Below are 22,510 nucleotides of genomic sequence, written 5' to 3'. Positions count from 1 at the left end.
AATCTGTCACTTTATCTTTGGCATTTTACTAAAAAACTTTATGTTACATTAGCTAGATAGAATTTTTTTTATTGTGTGTGAAGCTCAAATGGATCCCTTGGGCATTTCCATTGAACCAGCAAAAGAGCTACTGAGTGCACAAACTCATGTATGGAATCATATTTTCTCTTACGTAAGCCCAATGGCGTTGAAGTGTGCAATTCAGCTAGGCATCCCGGATGCCATTCAAAAGCATGGCAAGCCTATGACTCTTAGGGAGCTAGCTATTTCATTGTCACTCCATCCAAACAAGGCTCTTTCTCTAGGCCGGTTAATGCGCCTTCTTGTTCATTCCAACTTCTTTTCTAAGCAAATATTATCAAGTAGTGAAGAAGCCTTTGATCTCACCGTAAACTCCAAACTTTTATTGAAGGATCACCCTCTCACCCTAGCTCCTTTTGCGCTTATGGTACTTGATCCAGTCTTTTTTGAATCATCACATAATTTTTCTCGTTGGTTTCAAAATGAAGATGACAATCCTTTTCATACTGCTCATAGAAAGAGTATATGGGAATATATCTCTTGTGTACCCGAGTTTAACAAGCTTTTCAGTGATGCTATGGCCAGTGATACTCATTTTGTAGTGAGCTTGTTGATGTCCAATGATGAGTTTAAGGGCTTATTGGAGGGGTTTAAGTCGTTAGTTGATGTTGGTGGTGGCAATGGAACCATGGCTAATGCCATTGCTAACCTCTTCCCTGAGTTAACGTGTGTCGTGTTTGATCTCCCACATGTGGTTCAGGGATCAACATGGTACGGCAAAAACCCAATATATGTTGGAGGTGATATGTTTGAGGCTATTCCTCCTGCTCAAGTTGTCTTACTCAAGGTAAAATTACTAATTGTCATTGCCAAGTTTTTCTTTCCTTGTTATTAGATAACTCAGTAATACTTTATTATACAAATAATAGGTTATATATGTTAGTTTATAATCAACTTCATGTTATATTATCTTACTTTTGTATGATATGTATGTCTAAATTTTTAACTTCAAGTGATATATTATACACTTATACTCTTGTTTTAGATTACTGTTTGAAATACCTGCCAATGCCCCTCCATAAATATACGAAATTATGATTTGTTAAACAATATAAATTGATATCTGAAAAATATACATTTAGACTAATTAACAACATACTCCGGCCCCGTTCTGCTCTGCTGAAATCTGCTTTGCTCTGCTCTGCTCTGCTTTGCTTCAATCTGCTCTGCTCTACTTAAAATTAATACTTAATATTAAATTATTATAATAATAATTAATATTTAATAATAATAAATAATTAATATTTAATAATAATAATAATTAATATTTAATTATAATAATAATTAATACTTAATAATAATAATAACAATAATTAATAATTGATATTTAATAAAAAAATAAAAAAAATAATAAATAATTATTAATATTTAATAATAATAATAATAAATTATTAATAATTAATAATAATAATAATAATAATAATAACAATAATAATTAATATTTAATAATAATAATAATAATAATAATAATAATAATAATAATAATAGTAATTATAATAGTAATTATACTAACAGTAATAATAATATTTGTAACTAATAATATTAATTATAATAACAATAATTGATTTTTATAATAGCAATTAATATTAAGATAATGACTAATATTTAAAGATAATACTAATTATTAATTTTTAATAATAATAATTAAATAATATTTAATAATAATTATAATTAATATAATAATAATTAATATTTAACTTTAAAAATTTAATGATTATAATAATAATGCGATAATATTAGTAGTAGTAGTAGTAGTAGTAGTAATAATAATAATAATAATAATAATAATAATAATAATAATAATTAATATTTAATAATAATAATAATTAATATTTAATAATAATAGTAGTAGTAGTAGTAGTAGTAGTAGTAATAATAGTAGTAGTAATAATAATGATGATGATGATGATGATGATGATGATGAAATAATTATAATAATAATAATAATAAAATCTAATCTGCTCTGCTCGGCTGAAATCTGCTCTGCTCTGCTGAAATCTGCTCTGCTCTGCTCTGTTTTGCTTTGCTCTGCTGAAATCTGATCTGTTATGCTCTGCTCTGCCCAGAAGCTCGAAAGAACAGGGCCTCCCTCTGTTTCACACGGTTCTTTGTAATATTTGTTTATGTAGGGTTGTTTCGTGTTTTTTTTCCCAATATTACTTTATTCCTTTTTTTATTTTCTTCGGGGAAATAATGTTATTTTCCTCAAATTGACTTGCTCGTGTTGTTTCTCTAACATCATGAAGTGATCACATGTATTATCTAACGCTACTTTTTTTTTTTACAAAAAAAAAAAAAAAAAAAAAAAAAAAAAAAAAAAAAACCTTACATTACTTTATTAATGAGAAAAATTAGGTGAAACAAAGGGAGTATAATTCAATAACATATGATATTTATATATATTGTGAGACACTATAATCAAAGTTATTGTGTGAGTAGAAACAAGTGTTGCAAACTTGCAACTATTAGATGGAATAGTATACTTTGTATATAAAGAATCATGCATTGTTCATTATGTTTGTCCTTTTATTTTATTTTGTTTATTATTTATATCTATGTGGTAGTTATAACTGCCTATAATTAGAGAAGAGCTCATTGTATAAACTTATCTATTACGGGCACTGAGCTGAGCTGAGCTGAGCTGAAATGAAATGAATATTTTATAAGAGAAGGAAATTAGGAGCTGAACTGAACTGAATTGAACTGAATTTCAATGTAAGAGAACAGGTCCTACTTCTATAATTTTCCAGTGGCTATACAAGATCTTTTAAGAATGCCAAAATTAATTTAATGCAAGATTATTAACTGGCTATTTTCTTTTTTTTACTCCATCCATCTAAGATAAAAGTTGTATTTCATTAAAAAATCTTGTCTTAACTTGTTTCCAAAAAAAAAAAAAAAAAAAAAAACTTGCCTTGACTCAAAAGTTTATTTCTGTTATGTTAGTTTTGTAAAGTCAGTTTAATTTACCAGGCTGTACTATGTTAATTATATTTTCCTTTAGTTAATAAAACACATTTTTCATCTTTTGTTAATTAATTTTGAATAAACATACATTGAGCAAATTAAATTTTTTATTGAATAGAGAAATGATTATAGTTGTCATTATGTCGATGCACTAATTATCGAAACAACTCTTGCAGTGTATTTTGCATAATTGGAGTGATGAACGTTGCATAAAAATACTTGAGAGATGCAAAGTGGCAATTCCTAGCAAGGATGGAGGCGGCAAGATAATTATCATTGATATGGTGGTGGAGATCAACATTGATAATAGCATTCCCAATTACTTGAATTCCCAGTTATTGTTGGACTTGCAGATGATGAATACTACTACTGGGGGTAAGGAAAGAACTGAAGAGGAATGGAGAAAGTTGTTTTTCAGTGCTGGTTTGAATGACTATAAGATATTTCATAATCTAGGGTCAAGGTCTGTTATTGAGGTCTATCCTTTATAAGTTGTAATGTTTTGTGTATTATTATATGTTGATTGGCTAGTATAATTGAGTCAAAATTGTTTCATTATTAAGTTGTAATGTTTTGTGTAATTATATTATTTTGTTTGTACAATTGAGATAATCAGATTATTATGGTGTTATGTTTTGTGTGTGCGTGTACTTGTAATAAAAATTATTGAATAGTTTCATTTGCACATTATGTTACCTTATTAGGGGTGCACGCCGTGTGATGCATGGTTAGAGTTAATCTTTCTTGTAATTTATGTTATATTGCATTACATTGTATATAAAAGATTAGAATTAGATATAAAAATAATTTACATTTAAGGATATATATGAACCACATTATTTAAAATTAATAATTGAAATAATAAGAAGAAAAATATTTAAAGATGCATATTAATGAAATCTGAAGAAAAAAATACAGTATACAATTAGCATAAATGCCATCAAAATTATTATTTTAGCTTGCCCTAGGTGTGCCATAAAAGTGGACTTTTAGAAAGCCAATGATTTTAACAATTGGAATTTCATTTTGGATACAAATTTTTAGCTACACACTAGTGCAACTAAGCTAGCTATAACACATATATATATGAACATATAGCTCTTAAAAAATGAACATACGATTTTTTTTCCCTTTCTTTTATCTTAACTCTCTTTCTCCTTCTTTCTTACCTCTATTAACTTTCTCCCTCCTCTGTTTTCTTTTCCATTCAAAATTTTATCCCTCCTCTTTTGTTCCTTTCATTATAAATTAAATTTCTTCAATCTTTACACTTTTTTTTCCTTCTACTTTGGATATTCTCCAATTTGTCACCAATGAAGGATTCTTCATCGCCATCATCTTCGTCACGATGGTGAATCTTGAGGTAAATTTGAGTTTTTTTTTTTTTTTTTTTTTTTTTTTTTTTTTTTTTATGTGAATGTTATAAAATTGTTGATTTATATCAATTTTGTATTTGTGATTCCTAATGTACGATGTTATATATCGATAATTATTGTCTCTATGATGAATCAAAATTAGATTCAAGGTTAATCTTCAAATTTCTAGAGTTAAAATAATTACAATCGAATTTGGGTATATTTTCTGGAAAAAAAAAAGGTTAAAAAATGAACACACAGTACTCTAAATTTGAACATTTTATACACTAAGAATGAACATTTAGTACATAAAAATTGAACATATTTAGCGATTTATTTTATCCTTACTTTTCGTTAATAATTATATATAATTTATTTGAACCTATATGAAAATCATGTTCATTTTGAATTTATTACATGTTCATATTTTTTTTTGTACCTGTTCATTTTTTTCCTATTTATTTTTTTATACTAAATGTTTATTTTATTTAGTGTTCATATATTTTTGTGAAATGTTCATTTTATTAGGTTTGATTTAACTATTCTATTATTATATGATGATGTTCATATTTAATACACTAAATGTTCATATTTTGTTTTTGACGTATTCACTTTTTATTATTAAATGTTCATTTTTTATTACTAAATGTCTATTTTACGTGTTCATAATTTATATTTTATTTATTTATTTATTTTACTATATGCTCATTTTAAAGATTGTGGTCCATCAATTGTATGATTATATATTTATATGATAATTCATGTTCATGTTTAGTATACTATATGATCATATTTTTTTTTAACATATTCAGATCACATTTTAGTACTAAACTAGTTTTAAGTCCCGTGCCATGCACGATAATAAATTTTAAAAAAAATCATTTTAAACTAGTTTTTTTTTTAATTTTTTTTTATTATTTTTTAAAATTAGTTATATGTATCAAATTAAATTAAAAAAAATAAAATAAAAGTAAAGCAATAGCTCAATATATAAAATTACTCGGTTTTAGACATATTTAAATAGATAAGTTCAAACACGCGATATTTTAGACTTTATTGGAGCATTCACATTGTATCACTATTTCATTCCCTTTGGTTTTTTTTATCATCTTAAATTCGGCTAAGTTAATCTATGTCTTTACCAATTTTTTTATTATTTTTTTATATTTTTTATGGATTCCATCTTGAAAAACGTATTAGTTGATGAGACTTTAGAAAGATATATACATTCAAGAAAAATGAAATCATTGCCTACTTCATAAAATTTTAAATCAAAACCATGGATAAAAAAAATCTTTCCAACTGCCTCTACAACATAAATGAAGATTCTAATGTTAATTTTGTATGCATATCCTTTTGGGTTCATAACTTCCTGCTTTTCACCGGTTTTTACAACAATAAAATTTAAATTGCACTCCCTCATAGTTTACTTATTCCTTAATAAAAAGCTAGAAAATGTATGTATGACAGCTATATGAACAAAGACTTATTTACACATGTCTACTTTTTTTTTTTTGAAAGATTCATATGTCTCTTTAATATTTCCTCTATTATCTCATAATATTTTACACAATTAAAATTTTCTAATACTTATTTAAATGATTTAATTAATATCAATAATTATTTAAAAAATGCATACATAGATTAGCTATATTAGCCCTATATTGAGCTATATCCAACGCCTTTTTTTTTCCTGATTTGATCTATGAAACCATTAATTATTTTATATGTAAAGGCAAAGTTATATTTAGCTAGTATTGATGTAGTATGCAAAATGTTTAGTATAACACAATTTTTGTCAAACTTTAATTTAAAATATTTAATATTTTGTACAGATTTGTAAATGGTATGGTTGACTTATTTATATTACTTATATTGTATGTTATTAACTTAATATGTTCCACCTTCCAATTGTTTTCCTTAATTTCCTTAAATAAAAAGATAGGAGAAGAAAAAAGGAAAAATAAAAAGGTGGGAAAATTATTCATAACGTAGTGACAAGTGTCATTACTCATTTGCTTTTAGTATAGATATATAGATAGATGTGCATTTATTTTTTTTACATGTTCATATTTTTACACTGAATATTCATTAATTTTTACGTGTTCATATTTTTTTTTACTTAATGTTCATTATTTTTTATGTGTTCACATTTATTTATTAAATGTTCATTTTATTGTGCTGGTGCAGCTATCTAATTAGCTTCATAAGAGTGCAGCTAAGACTTATTGCATTTTTGATACTCTACATGTAATACCCCTCATGATTGCTTTAAAAAGATTTGATATACAACTCATATCAACAAGATGCATATTCCTTTTAAGGAGCTCATATGCTAAGAATACTCCATAATTAAACGTGCTTGGATGGGAGTAGTCTTGGGGTGCGCATGAGTGACGAATTATCTTTTATGAAAAGGTCAAATTTAGCTATTCCTTATAGGCCCAAATCTTTGGGCTTTCCTTGAGGATTGTTTCCTTTCCAATCAAATAATTTTTTTTTTCTTTTTCTCTCTCCTTTCCCCAAACACCACCACTGCTCCACCCAACCCCACCACCACTACACAACTCTGATCCCCATCCCCACCACTTAAACCCGCCCCTCCCTTTCCCGACCAACGTTGTCAACCCTCAGTTCCCCTCCACTAATCCGAAACTGTCCATCACACCATAACAGGCCCAAATCCCGACCACCGCCACCACCAAAAAATACCTACACTTCCCAATTCCTACCCTTTCGAATCAAAGAAGCCCCAAATTCTCACCTTCTGGACCACAGCAGCCCTGATTCTTCCTCTTTCTGACCACGATAGCCTTGATTCCTCACTTCCCGAGTCTCCCGACCATCGATTCTTCCCCCTTTGTCCATTATCGGAACCCCTTCAAATTATGCAAAATCTACAATCAATTGGGAAGAGAAGGTAATTTTAGCGGTTGCTAGTTGGGCGGGGAATGGGGAAGGGTAGAGTTGGGGTCATCGGAGGTTTAGGCCGTCGGGGATGAGCGTGAAGGTAGGCTTGGGGGTGGGGGAGATGTTTTTTTTTTTTTTTTTTTTTTTTTTTTTTTGTTTTGTTTTAAATAAATTGTTTACTTAAAAAATCAAAATTTAATATTTAGACCGATTACACAATGATACGTGTCATAAGTAACCGGTTTAAGAGGTTACAAGTTTTTAGTCTTGTTTAAAGTTAAGACCCCCAAAAATTGTAATATTCAGGTTTAATTCAAAGATTGTATTATTTTAAAAAAAAACGGATCAAAGGTTGTATTATTTAGAAAAAACGGGTCAAAGGTTATATTGACAATTTTTTTTGGGTTTTTCTAAGCTATGCCCCTAAACTTTTTCGGTTTCTAAGCTGTGCCCACGGTTTTTAAAATGTCTAAGCTATGCCCTCCACTTTACTATTTTTAATTAACAATAACCAATTACGTTTAAACTCCGTTAGTAGTTGTGGAACTGTTAAGTACCTCTGTTTGGAGGGAATATTTGCCGCCATAATTGTTAGGGTTTTACTTGTATTATAAAAGGGGGCTTGTATAACACAGTTCCCCTGTTTCTTCTTGTCTACAAAAAATTTAGCCCAAAAAATTTAGCTATTACGATGACAAGCTCCCGTTCTTCTCCAGCAATTTCTAGTTGTCAATGGGATTTTGTTAGTCCCAAGTGCAATTGCAAGCCTAGAATCAATTGCTACATCAACAATCACAATTACGCCCAAATATATGTAAAACAACAAAGAATAGCTTTAAATTTCAGAAATTTATGTGAAATTACCTGTCTTAGAGTCCGAAATTTTCGACCTTAGGTATAATTCAATTGCCCAGCCACCACGACTCCACCTCGCAACCAAAACGCAAGCACAAAGACGAGTTTCGATCCGCGAAATTCAACAACGAAAGCTGTGTTTATAAATGAAGATCGCTCATCGCATTCTTTGTTTGATTTCAATCGCAAATTCTGGGCACTACTTTTTAAGGGTTTTGATTTTCTTTTGAGTGTTTATGAAACAGAGTAGAAGAGGAGTTTGATCAGTGTGTGTAAGGGAACAGGAAGTTTTTTTTTTTTTTTTATTTTAATCGTTTTTTTTTAAAGGGAATTCAATCGTTTTTTTTTTCTTTTTATTTTCTATTTTAACTAGCAACGACAACTAACAGAGCTTAACGTCGGTTAATTACTGTTGATAATATAGGGTATTGTTAATTAAAAATAGTAAGGTGGAGGACATAGCTTAGACGTTTTAAAAACCGTGGGTACAGCTTAGAAACCGAAAAAGTTTAGGGGCATAGCTTAGAAAAACCCATTTTTTTTTTATAATGAAGGCTCCCCTTTAAAATGGAGAACATCCGAGCGCTCTTCCCTTTCTTTAATTCGAAGCTAATTATTCACCATTACCATGAAATTTGGTATGTAATCAAGCACTATATTCTATTACTTCTTAATTCATTGAAATTAGTTCTTTTAATTATATTTGCTTATGCATTTTGATTTTCTATTTTTGTTGAATTTGGATTTTTCGTGATTATTATTCACTTATTTAGATGTTTTTCTCGAAATTATGTTCATACTGGTTTAAATCTGGAGTCAATTAGAGCGATTTGTGCTTAATTTTATGGAAAATTTGATTATATATAAGACAAGTGGCCTGAATTGCAAAATGCTAGGAAATCATTTGAATTTGTTTAGGGTTTTTGTTAATTTGTCATATTATTTTAATTAATTCATGTACGCTTCTTGTTGCTTAGCTGGTTGTTGATCATAACAGTATATGCTGCACGTCTTTAGTGCAATTGCTATTTCAGATGGAGCCCATTGAGGGTGGAAATTTTGATCATTTGAGTATGTACTACACGTTTTTGTGCAATTGCAATAATCATGTCGACGTAGTGTTATCGACGTGTGTGTGTGTGAAGAGCAATGGATCATGTCAAATGGAGGGTGGAGAACGCCTTAAAGACAATTGTGAGGTGGAAAATTACAATAATCATGTCGACGTAGTGTTATCGACGTGTAGTGTTGAAGGTGAGTTTGCTTCTGAAAATTGAAGTTTTTTATACTACCTCCGTTACAGGTTGTGTGCAACGTTTAGACATTTTCCCTCTCTGCTTTATGTCAAATCGTTGCACATAACCTGTAACGGAGGTAGTAGCTCATTTTTAGAAATACTATATTTGGTGAAGTTATTGCTAATTTAGACTTTAGAGGCCTAAGGCCCTTCAATAATGCAAGCTCATATGATGCTGATCGCTCAAGAGTGAAGACTAACGCATGCATTGAAACTTGTATCTTTGTTTGCAAAGGCGGATTCATAATTAAGATTATGTAGACATTTGCATATCTGTAAATTTCAGAAAGAAAGAAATAAATATGCATTTGACACTGAGTGCAATTGTACAATCTCTTTTTTGGGCCTTAATCTTTTGTCCCACCATTTTGTATCACTATATGTTACTCATGATCAACATACATGTTACACATGAGTCGAGGACACATTTTCTTCCGCTTCCATCTTTTCATTGTAGCATAAATCGACATTCTACCCACGAAATTAATTTGAATTGTATTGACCATGCACACCTTATAAACATTTTGTAACTTTGTTATTAATTGATGAATAAACCAATCCTGGCAGCCTGTCACTTTATCTTTGGCATTTTGCTTAAGAACTTTATGTTACATTAGCTAGATAGATCTCTCTCTGTGTGTGTGTGTGTGTGTGTGAAGAGCAATGGATCCCATGAGCATTGACATTGAACCAGCGGAAGAGCTACTGGGTGCACAAACTCATGTATGGAATCATATTTTCTCTTATCTCAGCCCCATGGCGTTGAAGTGTGCAATTCAGCTAGGCATCCCGGATGCCATTCAAAAGCATGGCAAGCCTATGACTCTTACGGAGCTAGCTACTTCATTGTCACTCCATCCAAACAAGGCTCTTTCTCTAGGCCGGCTAATGCGCCTTCTTGTTCATTCCAACTTCTTTTCTAGGCAAATAATATCAAGTAGTGAAGAAGCCTTTGATCTCACTGTAAACTCCCAACTTTTATTGAAGGATCACCCTCTCACCCTAGCTCCTTTTGCGCTTATGGTACTTGATCCAATCTTGATTGAGTCGTCACATAATTTCTCTCGTTGGTTTCAAAATGAAGATGATAATCCTTTTCATACTGCTCATAGAAAGAGCATATGGGAATATATCTCTTGTGCACCCGAGTTTAACAAGCTTTTCAGTGATGCTATGGCCAGTGATACTCATTTTGTAGTGAGCTTGTTGATGTCCAAAGATGAGTTCAAGGGCTTATTGGAGGGGGTTAAGTCGTTAGTTGATGTTGGTGGCGGCAATGGAGCCATGGCTAAGGCCATTGCTAACCTCTTCCCTGAGTTAATGTGTGTTGTGTTTGATCTACCACATGTGGTTCAGGGATCAACATGGTACAGCAAAAACCCAGTATATGTTGGAGGTGATATGTTTGAAGCTGTTCCTCCTGCTCAAGTTGCCTTACTCAAGGTAAAATTGCTAATTGTCATTTCCAAGTTTTCCTTTCCTTGTTAGATAACTCAATTATACTTTATTATACAAATAATAGGTTATATATGTTAACTTATACTCAACTACATGTTATATTATCTTACTTTTGTATATGATACATGTGGTCTAATTTTTCTAACTTCAAGTGATATGTTATACTCTTGTTTTAGATTATTGATTGAAACACCTGCGACCTGCCAATGCACCTCCATAATTATATGAAATTATGATTTAATTTGTAAAACAATATAAATTGATATTTGAAAAATATACAATGAGACTAAATAACAACATACTTTTTCTGTTTCACGAGGTTCTTTCTACTTTTTGTTTATGTTGGGTTGTTCCATGTTTTTATTTCCCCAATATTACTTTATTCATTTTTCAGGGAAATAACATCATGAATTGATCACATCTATTAACTAACACTACTTTTTTAAATAAAAAAATAATAATAATAAAAAAACTTAAATTACTTTAGAAATGAGAAAAATTACGTGAAACAGAGGGAGTATTATTCAATAACATCTGATATGAGGCATTGTATTCAAAGTTATTGTATGAGTAGAAAGTCCAAGTGTTGCAAACTTACAACTATTGTATATAAAGAGTCGTGCATTGTTCTTTATGTTTGTCCTTTTATTTATTTATTTATTTTTATTATTAATTATTATTTTATTTTATGTAGGAGTTATAAATGCCTATGATTAGAGAAGAGCTCATTGTATAAACTGACTATTCTTTTTTTTTTTTTTTTTTTTTTTTCCTAAGATAAAAGTTTCATTTCATTAAAAAATCTTGTCTTAACTCAAAAGTTTTATTTCTGTTATGTTTTAGTTTTTTTTTTTTTTTTAATTATTATTATTTTTTAAAAATATTTATTTCTGTTATGTTTGTTTTCTAAAGTCAGTTTAATTTACCAAGCTCTACTATATTTATTATATTTTCCTTTAGTTAATAGAACCCAATTTTCATCTTTTGCTAATTACTTTTGAATAAACGTATATTGAGCAAATGAAACTTTTATTTGGAATAGAGAAATGATTATAGTTGTCATCTTGTCGATGCACTAATTATCGAAACAACTTTTGCAGTTCATTTTGCATAATTGGAGTGATGAACATTGCATAAAAATACTTGAGCGGTGCAAAGAGGCAATTCCTAGCAAAGGTGAAGGAGGCAAGATAATTATCATTGATATGGTGGTGGAGAACAATAATGACAATAGCATTCCCAATTACCTGAATTCCCAGTTATTGTTGGACTTGCAGATGATGAATACTACTGGAGGTAAGGAAAGAACTGAAGAGGAATGGAGAAAGTTGTTCATCAGTGCTGGTTTGAATGACTATAAGATATTTCGTAATTTAGGGTCAAGGTCTGTTATTGAGGTCTATCCCTTATAAGTTTTTATACGCGGATGATGGCCATAAAATTATTTCATTCTTAAGGTGCAGTGGTTATGTTGTTTAATTTGTTTAGCTAAAATAATCCAAATTATTTCATTATTACGTTGTAATGTTATGTGTACTTATGCTGTTTGGTTTATATAATCAAGAGTGTTAAGACAATCAAACTTACTTGATTATTAAGCTGTAATGTTTTGTGTAATTATGTTGTTATGCTTGTATAATCGAGATAATCAAATTATTAAGGTGTAAGGTTTTGTGTGTGCATGTATTAATGGAAGTGACCTTTTGCGAATAAGGTTACTGGTCATTGACATAAGGCTCTGTTTTATTTTATTTTTACAGTACAAACTTGTACAATTCTTGTATAACTTATTTTATTTGTATTTGTTTGGAAACATAGTTATTTTGTTTGAAACTTTTCGAAGAACTTTGTTTGTACTAGAGTCTGGCCTCAATTTAACTTTCACTTATGTTTGCGCACGCGTGCTGTACACCTTTGATCATTTTTCATGTTCATCTCTATTTAGCTATAAGTTAAAATTATGATTTTTAAAACTTTGAAAGCATATATATAGTCATATAGATGCAAATCAAACAAGTTTTACACTATTACGAATACCCCTCACATAATTGAAATAAAGGTTGGTGAACCACAAAAGCTCCCATAACTTAACAAAAATCCAAGAGCAAAAATAGTCCTATAAAACATTTTATGGTTAAAAAGTAGTTTTTTTCTGGATACCCATAATATATTTCTTGGATTTATAGTTCTGGTTTGAATTTTGAACCAATTAGTGTGAATTGTGCTTAATTTTATGGTAATTTTTGTTATGTTCAAGACAAGTGGAATGACTGGCATGCTAAACATTTTTGTGCAGTTACTCTTTCAGATGGAGGGTGGGAGTTGACAGTTCAGGAAATGGGTGATTGTAGGATGGAAGATTACAAGAATCAATCGTGTCGACAACTAGACTACTAGACTAGTGCTGTTACATATCAATAGGGTGAGTTTGCTTCTGAAGTTGGAGTATGGTGATTAAATGCCTAATTATTGCTCATTAAATGCCTAAAGCCTTTCAATAATGCAAGCCAATATGACATTGAATACTTATCGCTTTGAACCTTCAAACTATAATAATAGTTAAGAGTTTTTAGTACCAAAAGCATAGTCAATGTGGTTGTATTTCACTATCAGATCACTATGAATTATAATGTATGGTAATAATATACTAGTAGACATAACTACCTATTGTTTTGGTACTTGTACTTTGTTATAATTAAGGTAAATCTACTGAGTAGAAGTATGTTTATGTGTATTTTGAGACAAGTTGTCCCATGTGAATTTCTAATATATTGCTTTTGAACCAGCAAACCATATGCTTTATGAGTGATAATGAATATTAATGAAGATATACATGTGTATGTGTCCTATGAAGACGTCTTACACACTCACCGCGGTATCCATATGAGATTTTTTATGTACAATGTACATGATTTTGTATACACTTTCTATCGAGTTATTCTCTAATACCTAGCTTATTACCTTACAAGTAAAGTTAGAAGAGCCTCTTTTTGGTTCCACAATAAAGGATGAACATGTAGATCGAGAGTCCCCTATTGAGCATTCCAGTCCCAAGTAAGAACCTTCTGATGATGGAATGGTATGATCACTATGATGCTTAAACAAATTTACCACATTTTAATTTCTTTACTCGAATCATGTAATGGATCAGAGGCACTAAATAACTCTTTATGACACCCATCCCTAGCTCTAGTTGATTTATATGTGACCTGACTATAACTGTAACTGAAGTCTAAGCTAATATTGGTATTGTCTGGATCTGTTAAAGAACTTTTTTGAATTGGTTATAACTTGAAAGACTTAAGAACAAGACCACATACTATCTCCTTCATCACCATGATGCTCTTGTTTTTGAAAGTTCATAATTGACTAGTGAGGTAACATGAAGTTGTAGGTTGATCCAATAAGAATTTACCTGTTATATGTATATCTCATAAAACTTTTACTTAAGCGTGCTTTCTTTGTTAGAAGTCATTTTCACACTTGAACTGTATTACTGATGTCCAACAAGATTTTTGTCTCTATTTCTAAAAGTCTGAGTGCAATATACAAACTCACTATAAGTCATAATCTTTTGTCACTATATGTTATCATTAACATACATATGGCCATAATTTCATCAAACCATCTGACAATTCAATCAAAACATGAAACTATGTGAATTGATTTGAACATTAATGAACACCACATAAGAGTTTTGTAGTTGAAGTTATGACCAAGCCTGGCAGTCTGTCACTTTATCTACAGCAATAAAGCATTTAACAAAGAACCTTTGTTACATATATGTTTAGATAGAAAAAAAAAATTGTGTATTGTTTTGCAAATATGGATCTCATGAGTGTTGCCAATGAACCAGCAAAAGAGCTGCTGGGTGCACAAACTCATGTATGGAATCATACTTTCTCTTATCTAACCCCTATGGCTTTAAAGTGTGCACTTCAGCTAGGCATCCCAGATGCCATTCGAAATCATGGAAATCCTATGAGTCTTGGGGAGCTAGCTATTCCATTGTGTCTCCATCCAAGCAAGGCTCATTCTCTAGGTAGGTTAATGTGCCTTCTTGTTCATTCCAACTTTTTTTCCAAGCAAGAATTATCGAGTGGTGAAGAAGCCTTTGTTCTTACCATAAACTCCCAACTTCTGTTGAAGGATCACCCTCTCACCCTAGCTCCTTTTGTGCTTATGGAACTTGATCCAATCTCGGTTGAATCGTCTTATAACTTTGCTACTTGGTTTCAAAGTGAGGATGATACTCCTTTTCATATTGCTCATAAAAAGAGTATATGAGAATATGCCTCTAGTGTACCCGAGTTCAACAAGCTTTTCAACAACGCTATGGCAAGTGATAGATACTCAATTTGTTGTGAGCTTGTTGATGTCTGATAATGAGTTCAAGGGATTACTCGAGAGGGTAGAATAGTTAGTTGATGTTGGTGGCAGCAATGGAACAATGGCTAAGGCCATTGCTAAGCTTTTCCCTGAGTTAAGGTGCACTGTGTTTGATCTCCCACATGTAGTTCAGGGATTCACAGAGTATGGCAGCAACTTAATGTATGTTGGAGGTGATATGTTTGAGGCTGTTCCTCCTGCTCAAGTTGTCTTACTCAAGGTAAAAATCTCTAATTGTCATTCCTTTTCAAGTTTTACTTAATTTGTTAGATAATTCAGAACTAGCTCATTATACTAATCATATGCTAAATAGTTTGTTTTGTACTCAACTTCATCTTATATGATCTATTTTTGTATTGTATATTTGTATTGTATGATCTAATTTTACTAACCTTTGTCATATGTTATACTTATACTTGTATGACCATTTAGAAATAGAGGGAGTAATATAGTCGTTGCCGTGTCCATGCACTAACTGAATGTCTGAAGCAACTTTTGCAGTGGATATTGCATACTTGGAGTGATGAAGATTGCATAAAAATACTCGAGCGATGCAAAGAGGCAATTCCTAGCAAAGATGGAGGAGGCAAGATAATTATCATTGATATGGTGGTGGAGAATGCTAATAACATACCTAATTACTTGAATTCCCAGTTGGTGTTTGACATGCTGATGATGAATGCTACCACTGGGGGTAAGGAAAGAAATGAAGAGGAATGGAAAAAGCTTTTTATCAGTGCTGGTTTGAATGACTATAAGATCTATCCTATATTAGAGTCAAGGTCCATCATTGAGGTCTATCCCTTGTAAGTTTTTAAACGCAGGTGATAACCTTAAAATTGTAATATTCATACTTTTTTCATTTCAAAGTGAAAGATATTATACAATATAAAATCATACTTACGACGATAATGTATCTAAAGTTATAAACTTTTTTTTCTTTCTAGTTTGATCATAATAATAATGAATAAGGTCCTTTTTTTTTTGATGGGATGAACAAGGTACTTAAATAAACTGAATTAAATCTAGCGTTATACTTTCTTCATTTTTCGCTCCTATTCAATGCACTATATACAATTATACATGCTTTTGTTTCAAATAATAATAATAATAATAAGGATCTTGCTAACGAACGTCTTCGGGGCGTTGGATAAACATTTAAAATATTGCCTAAAATGGTATTAATTTTAGATTTTGGATTTCTCCATTATACCTATAATCGTGCTGAATTCTTTCTCAAGCATTTGCTACTCGGTTGTTGAGAGCTTGAATTGTATCTAATTGGTTGTAGTAATTGTTTTTGTAGGCGAGCACTTCATCAAAGGCATTCGATACCAAAACCTTGTCTTTCAAAATCAATTCATAATCAACCACACTTCCATCGATTTCCAATCTGTTCATCATATCAAAGTCAACACGTTTAATGACAATCATATATAAGCATCAATAATATTTATAGAAGTCTACACATACTTCCATGCATTATGTTACAGACTTAGAGAAAAATTCCCTTTTGTAAAAGAAATACTCACGTTCTTCATAGAATGGGAGCACAATTTTTTTAATGCTTTGTAACATTGCTTGTAATTCTTAAATTGGATGCAGACCTTGTTCGAGCAAACATCAAGATCCCTACAACAAGAGAAGTAAGCAAAAATGAAATTGCACGTTTCCCCACGTTAACTCGTCATTTTTCGGTGTTGACCCATCATGTGCATGTCATGTGTCCATTTTTTTTATTTTACTATTTTCTCCCCCTTTTTCAAATCCCTCCTTAACCTCTCTAATTTAAACCTTTCTCTCTATTTGAACTTGGCCAGAAATTATGTGTTGCATGCTTTAAAACAACTGTTAAGGTTAGTTCCTTTTGGTGTATTTGTTAAGCGAATTGCTTGAACTCAATTTCATTTTATTGTACTTGTTAAATTAAGATTGATATGTCTAATTAAAGTCCAGGTAAGGCAATGCACATTCATATAAGTCATTGTAATGTAATTATTGTCCCAAACCATAGTTGCCTATGAAATTAGCGTAAATATTAAAAAGGGGACAACAAACCCTAATTTGTTGAAAACTTCCGTAAACATAAAAAAAAAGTGATAAATTAAGCATAACTAAAGCAATTACTTTTTTTTTTTTTTTTTTTTTTTTTTTTTTTTTTTTTTTTTTTTTTTTAAGAACTAAAGCAATTACCTTAATCAAAGGTAATTGGGAAAACCTTCTATTGCAACAAAGCAACTACCTTCTTCACATTAAATGAACTTTGACCATGGCCAAGTATAAAGAGAGGGGAGAGAGAGGAGGGTTTAAATTAGAGGGGTTAATTAGGGAATTAGAGGAAAAGTAGAAGAAAGGGGATGAGAATAGTAAATAAAAGAGCACATGACATGGACATGGGTGGGTCAACGCCGCAAAAAAAGGTTTGGTTGTTTTCAACAAAAAAAAAAAGTTACAAATAGGTTTTATTTTGCCAAGTGTTGAGAAACATGATTGAGTTGAACTTCACATGTGGTAATTAAAGTCAATGAAGACTTTACTAAGTACAATAATTTGTATAAAGTACAATCATGTATAATATTGTATTCAATTATTTTGGCTATATAAATGAAAGTTCACGTATTGTGAACTTAGGTTGAAAAACAAGAAAGGAGTTTTCCTACCATTCTACTACTTACTTCCTATCTTTATCCCTTCACTGATAAATATCTTACCATCAGTAAAACATTTTTAACACGTTATCAGCACCAGTTTCCAGTTAGGTATATTTATACCTACTTCTAAATGTTTCGAGGAGTATGCTCTATAGTTGCCCATATTTGGGATCCTCTATACCAGAAACTCAAACATTTACTGTATTATATATACCTCAAAACAACGGTGAAAGTTCTCTTACTTGTGAATTCATTACTATCATCTTTTGTTTTTGATGTTTCTTTGTTTGATTCATGTTGATATTACATACTCATTTTACGTAAATTTTGATCTTAGTTATTATAATTGCTAAGTAGTAACTTTGCATGCATATTATTAACTAGATTAACAAAAAGATGCAGCCTTTTATACTTATTATTTTTCTTACTTTTACATACTTTTTGTGTTTCTTTCCGTTTTCGAACCCATGATCTCTTATAGATATTAGGCTCTCGGACCACTATGGCTTGCATTCCCAGTGTGATAACCTTTTACAGTTATAAATATATATATACGGACCATAATTTTATGCCAGTACATTAGACTATTATATGATATATTTACAGTTGTACAGAACAGTAACGGATAAACCTACCTCTATAAAAGGCGGATTTTCCCCCAATTTCACCATAAATCCCTTATCCCTTCCCACTTTTTATCCAAAAATCACCTAAAAAATTTTATCACCCCCTTCTTCTCCGATATGTTCCCCGACGACGGCAACCAGAACACCCAAAACACCCACAAATTCACCTTTGAAGAAGATTTAAGGAAGATAAAACAATATTTCCTTCTAATTACGGCGCTTGTAGTTCAATTAGTAGCAATATTAGTTTTTGTCATTATGTATAAGTAAAACTCACTTATTTTGTCGTTTTAGTATATTAAAAGCTTGTTTTTGTTTTATTATGTTTGTTTGTTGTTAATCATCATTGTATAATATTACCGTTATCATTATAATTATTGTTACTACTGCTATTGTTGTCGTTTTTTTTTTGCAACTAACATGATTAATTTTTGTCTAATCATATAATTACTCACAATAATAAACCAAGGGGGAGAAAAAACTATATTATTTATGGTTTATTATTATATTAAATTTAATTATCACGTGTCTTATTAACTTAATTATAAATATGGAAGAACTAAACATGTGAGTTGTACATATAATTTGTTATTATAAACTAATTATCACGTAATTTGTTGTAGCTAAAATGGGAGACCTTATGAAAAGACAGTTCAGCATCTTAGATTTATCTGGAAAGAAATTTCTGGAATGGAAAGTGGATGCAATGATGAATTTGAAAGCTCAAGGCTTGGAGCATACTGTTAAAGAAAATAAAAGTCCCTCTGGTCAAACAACTGATACTACCACTTCTGCAATGACTGTTGCAAAACCTGTTACTGAACAAGATAAGGCAAAAACCTTAGTGTTGTTAAGGCATCATTTACATGAAGGCCTTAAAACTGAGTACATGATGGTTGAAGATCCCAAAGAATTATGGGATTGTCTTAATGAAAGATTTGGACACCACAAAAGGGTGCTCCTTCCTAAGGCATTATTTGATTGGACAAATTTATGGTTCCAGGATTTCAAATCCGTAATTGATTATAATTCAACCATACATGAGATAGTGTCTATATTGAGATACTGTGATCATCCAATTTTGGATGAACACATGATTGAAAAAACACTCACTACCTTTCATGCAAGCAACATACTGTTGCAAGAACAGTATTGTGAGAGAGGTTTTAAAAGGTTCAATGAATTAATGAGTATATTGCTTGTTGCGGAACAAAATAGTGAACTTTTGTTGAAAAATCATAACCTGAGACCAACTGGGTCTTTGGCCACTCATCATGAGGCAAATGCAACAAATTCCTATCCACCCGAGTCAAATGCTACAAGAAGAGGTGGACGTGGAAATTACAATGGCCGTGGAAGAGGCCGTGGAAATTATCGCGGACGCGGCCGTGGTCGTGGTAGAAACAATTTTCAAAGAAACAGTAATTTCAAAATTTTTGAAAAACAGAAGGGGCAGTCATCTGGAAGCCACAAACAAACTCCTTCGAAAGGAAAAGACACATGTTACAGATGTGGCATGACAGGACATTGGGGACGTACTTGTCGTACGACCAAACATTTGGTATATCTTTACCAGGCTTCTGTAAAGGGCAAAGAGAAAAATGCAGAGCAAATTATGTTAATGAGGAAAATGCTCCTTGTCCCAGCCTTGATGTATCCGATTATTTCATGGATAATGCTGAAATTGGAAATGATTTCATTCTTGGAGAAAACAACAATGCTTAGGTTTCTCATCTACTAATGTAACATATGCTATGTTTTAATGTATTTTCTTAGTTCCCTGTATTTTAAATTTCTAGTCATGTACTTTTAATCTTTATCATCAATAAAAGTTTGTATGATATTATTCTAAACTAATCTCAAATTTATTTTATGAAGATATGGATCTACCTGAAGTTAGTTCCGAATATCAATGCCTTTTGGACAGTGGAACAACGCACACTATCTTAAAAGATAGAAATTATTTCTCACAACTAAAGTTGTTTCAAGCAAATGTGAACACTATTTTCGGGTCAGTTAAATTAATTGAAGGATCTGGAAAGGCTTGTATAATGCTTCCAAATGGAACAAAATTAATAATCAATAATGCTTTATATTCGAGTAAATCTCGAAGAAATCTCATAAGCTTTAAAGATGTACGCCAAAATGACTATCATCTAGAAACAATGACGACAGATCAAAAAGAGTATATATGCCTCACGGCAGAAAAACATGGCAAGAAACATATATATGAGAAATTGCCAGCATACTCTTCGGGGTTATATCGTATAAACATACGACCCGTGGAAATCAATATGGTATCTAACCAGAAGTTAGATGACAAACATTTGATTATTTTATGGCATGATCGTTTGGGACATCCAGCAACTGGGATGATGCAAAGAATAATAGCACATTCAGTTGGACATTCAATAAGAAATGTCAAAATTCCCCGATCAGATGAATTAACATGCTCTGCATGTTCACTTGGCAAATTAATAATAAGGCCATCCATGAACAAAATTGCTACTGAATCTCCAAAATTCTTGGAAAGAATACAGGGAGATATATGTGGGCCGATTAATCCAGCATGTGGACCATTTCGATATTTCATGGTTTTAATTGATGCTTCTACACGATGGTCACATGTTAGTCTACTTTCAAGTAGAAATGTTGCCTTTGCAAAATTACTTGCCCAAATCATCAAATTAAGAGCACAATTCCCAGATCATACAATAAAGAGAATAAGACTTGACAATGCTGGGGAATTTACATCCCAAACATTTAATGATTACTGTATGTCAATTGGAATTGATGTTGAACACCCAGTAGCTCATGTTCATACACAAAATGGTCTAGCTGAATCACTAATTAAGAGATTACAATTGATTGCAAGACCATTATTAATGAGGTCAAGATTGCCATCATCTGCTTGGGGACATGCTATAATACATGCAGCAGCGCTAATTAGATTGAGACCTACAGCTTATCATAAATTCTCACCACTACAACTTGTTTGTGGTCGAGAACCAAGTATCTCACATCTAAAAATCTTTGGTTGTGCTGTATATGTTCCCATTGCTCCACCCCAACGAACAAAAATGGGTCCACAAAGAAGGCTGGGAATTTATGTCGGGTTTGAATCCCCCTCTATAATTAAATACCTTGAACCATTGGCTGGTGACTTATTTACGGCTAGATTTGCGGACTGTCACTTTAATGAAACAGTATTCCCAGCCTTAGGGGGAGAGAAAGTGGACCCACATAAGAAAGAAATTGAACTCAATTGGAATGCAACACAACTGTTGATGTTAGACCCACGAACAAATATGTGTGAACAAGAAGTTAAGAAAATTGTTCATTTACAAAGTGTTGCAAATCAATTGCCTGATGCATTTGTAGACACAAAGAAGGTGACAAAATCACATATACCAGCAGAAAATGCCCCTGCACGTATTGAAATCCCAACTGGTAATAAGGCCATAGAAAATGAATCTCAGGCACGCAGAAAGCGTGGAAGACCACTTGGTTCAAAAGATTCTAAGCCAAGAAAATTGAAAAGATTGGATGGAATAGAAAATGAGACTAATGATGTTCCCCCGTCAGAAGGTCAAGAAAGACCAAATGTGGATGAAAGTAAAGAAAATGATGATAATCCAAAAGGGGACGAACAAGAAGACAACCCTACGGGGAATGAACAAGATGTTCAAAACATCGATAACAATGAAATTTCAATGAATTACGTCTCTACAAAGACTCAGTGGAATAGGAAAGATGTTATCGTTAATGAAACATTTGCAAATTCCATCGCAATCGACATCGTGTCTGATGAAAATGATGTTGAACCAAGAACTGTAGAAGAATGTCGACGTAGGAGTGATTGACCAAAGTGGAAGGAGGCAATGCTGGCTGAGTTAAAGTCACTTGAAAAACGAGAAGTTT

General features: G+C 31.5%; 2 protein-coding genes and 1 pseudogene across 2 annotated transcripts; all 3 read left to right on the top strand.

Moving 5' to 3' along the window:
- Nucleotides 1-9: 9 nt before the first annotated feature.
- LOC145610022 (trans-resveratrol di-O-methyltransferase-like) lies at nt 10-3,688 on the top strand. The gene is made up of 2 exons (XM_081665268.1): nt 10-868; nt 3,225-3,688. The coding sequence occupies exons 1-2, from the start codon at nt 89-91 to the stop codon at nt 3,537-3,539; spliced, it is 1,095 nt and encodes a 364-aa protein (XP_081521394.1). The 5' UTR covers nt 10-88; the 3' UTR covers nt 3,540-3,688.
- Nucleotides 3,689-9,863: 6,175 nt separating this feature from the next.
- Nucleotides 9,864-12,719, top strand: LOC145610011 (trans-resveratrol di-O-methyltransferase-like). Its single transcript, XM_081665260.1, has 2 exons — nt 9,864-10,908; nt 12,024-12,719. Exons 1-2 carry the CDS (start codon nt 10,129-10,131, stop codon nt 12,333-12,335), a joined length of 1,092 nt encoding a protein of 363 aa, XP_081521386.1. The 5' UTR covers nt 9,864-10,128; the 3' UTR covers nt 12,336-12,719.
- Nucleotides 12,720-14,748: 2,029 nt separating this feature from the next.
- LOC145610003 (trans-resveratrol di-O-methyltransferase-like) lies at nt 14,749-16,400 on the top strand (annotated as a pseudogene).
- The last annotated feature ends 6,110 nt before the right edge of the window (nt 16,401-22,510 follow it).

Source organism: Chenopodium album, chromosome 3, assembly GCF_948465745.1.
Source record: "Chenopodium album chromosome 3, dcCheAlbu1.1, whole genome shotgun sequence".
NCBI lineage: Eukaryota > Viridiplantae > Streptophyta > Magnoliopsida > Caryophyllales > Amaranthaceae > Chenopodium > Chenopodium album.
This window is presented reverse-complemented; position numbering and strand designations above follow the sequence as displayed.

Excerpts from the sequence above, each read along its gene's own strand:
- LOC145610011 (XM_081665260.1), top strand. The coding sequence starts at position 10,129 with ATGGATCCCATGAGCATTGACATTGAACCAGCGGAAGAGCTACTGGGT. Across the intron at positions 10,909-12,023 it reads CTCAAGTTGCCTTACTCAAG|TTCATTTTGCATAATTGGAG; the intron begins GTAAAATTGCTA and ends CAACTTTTGCAG.
- LOC145610022 (XM_081665268.1), top strand. The coding sequence starts at position 89 with ATGGATCCCTTGGGCATTTCCATTGAACCAGCAAAAGAGCTACTGAGT. Across the intron at positions 869-3,224 it reads CTCAAGTTGTCTTACTCAAG|TGTATTTTGCATAATTGGAG; the intron begins GTAAAATTACTA and ends CAACTCTTGCAG.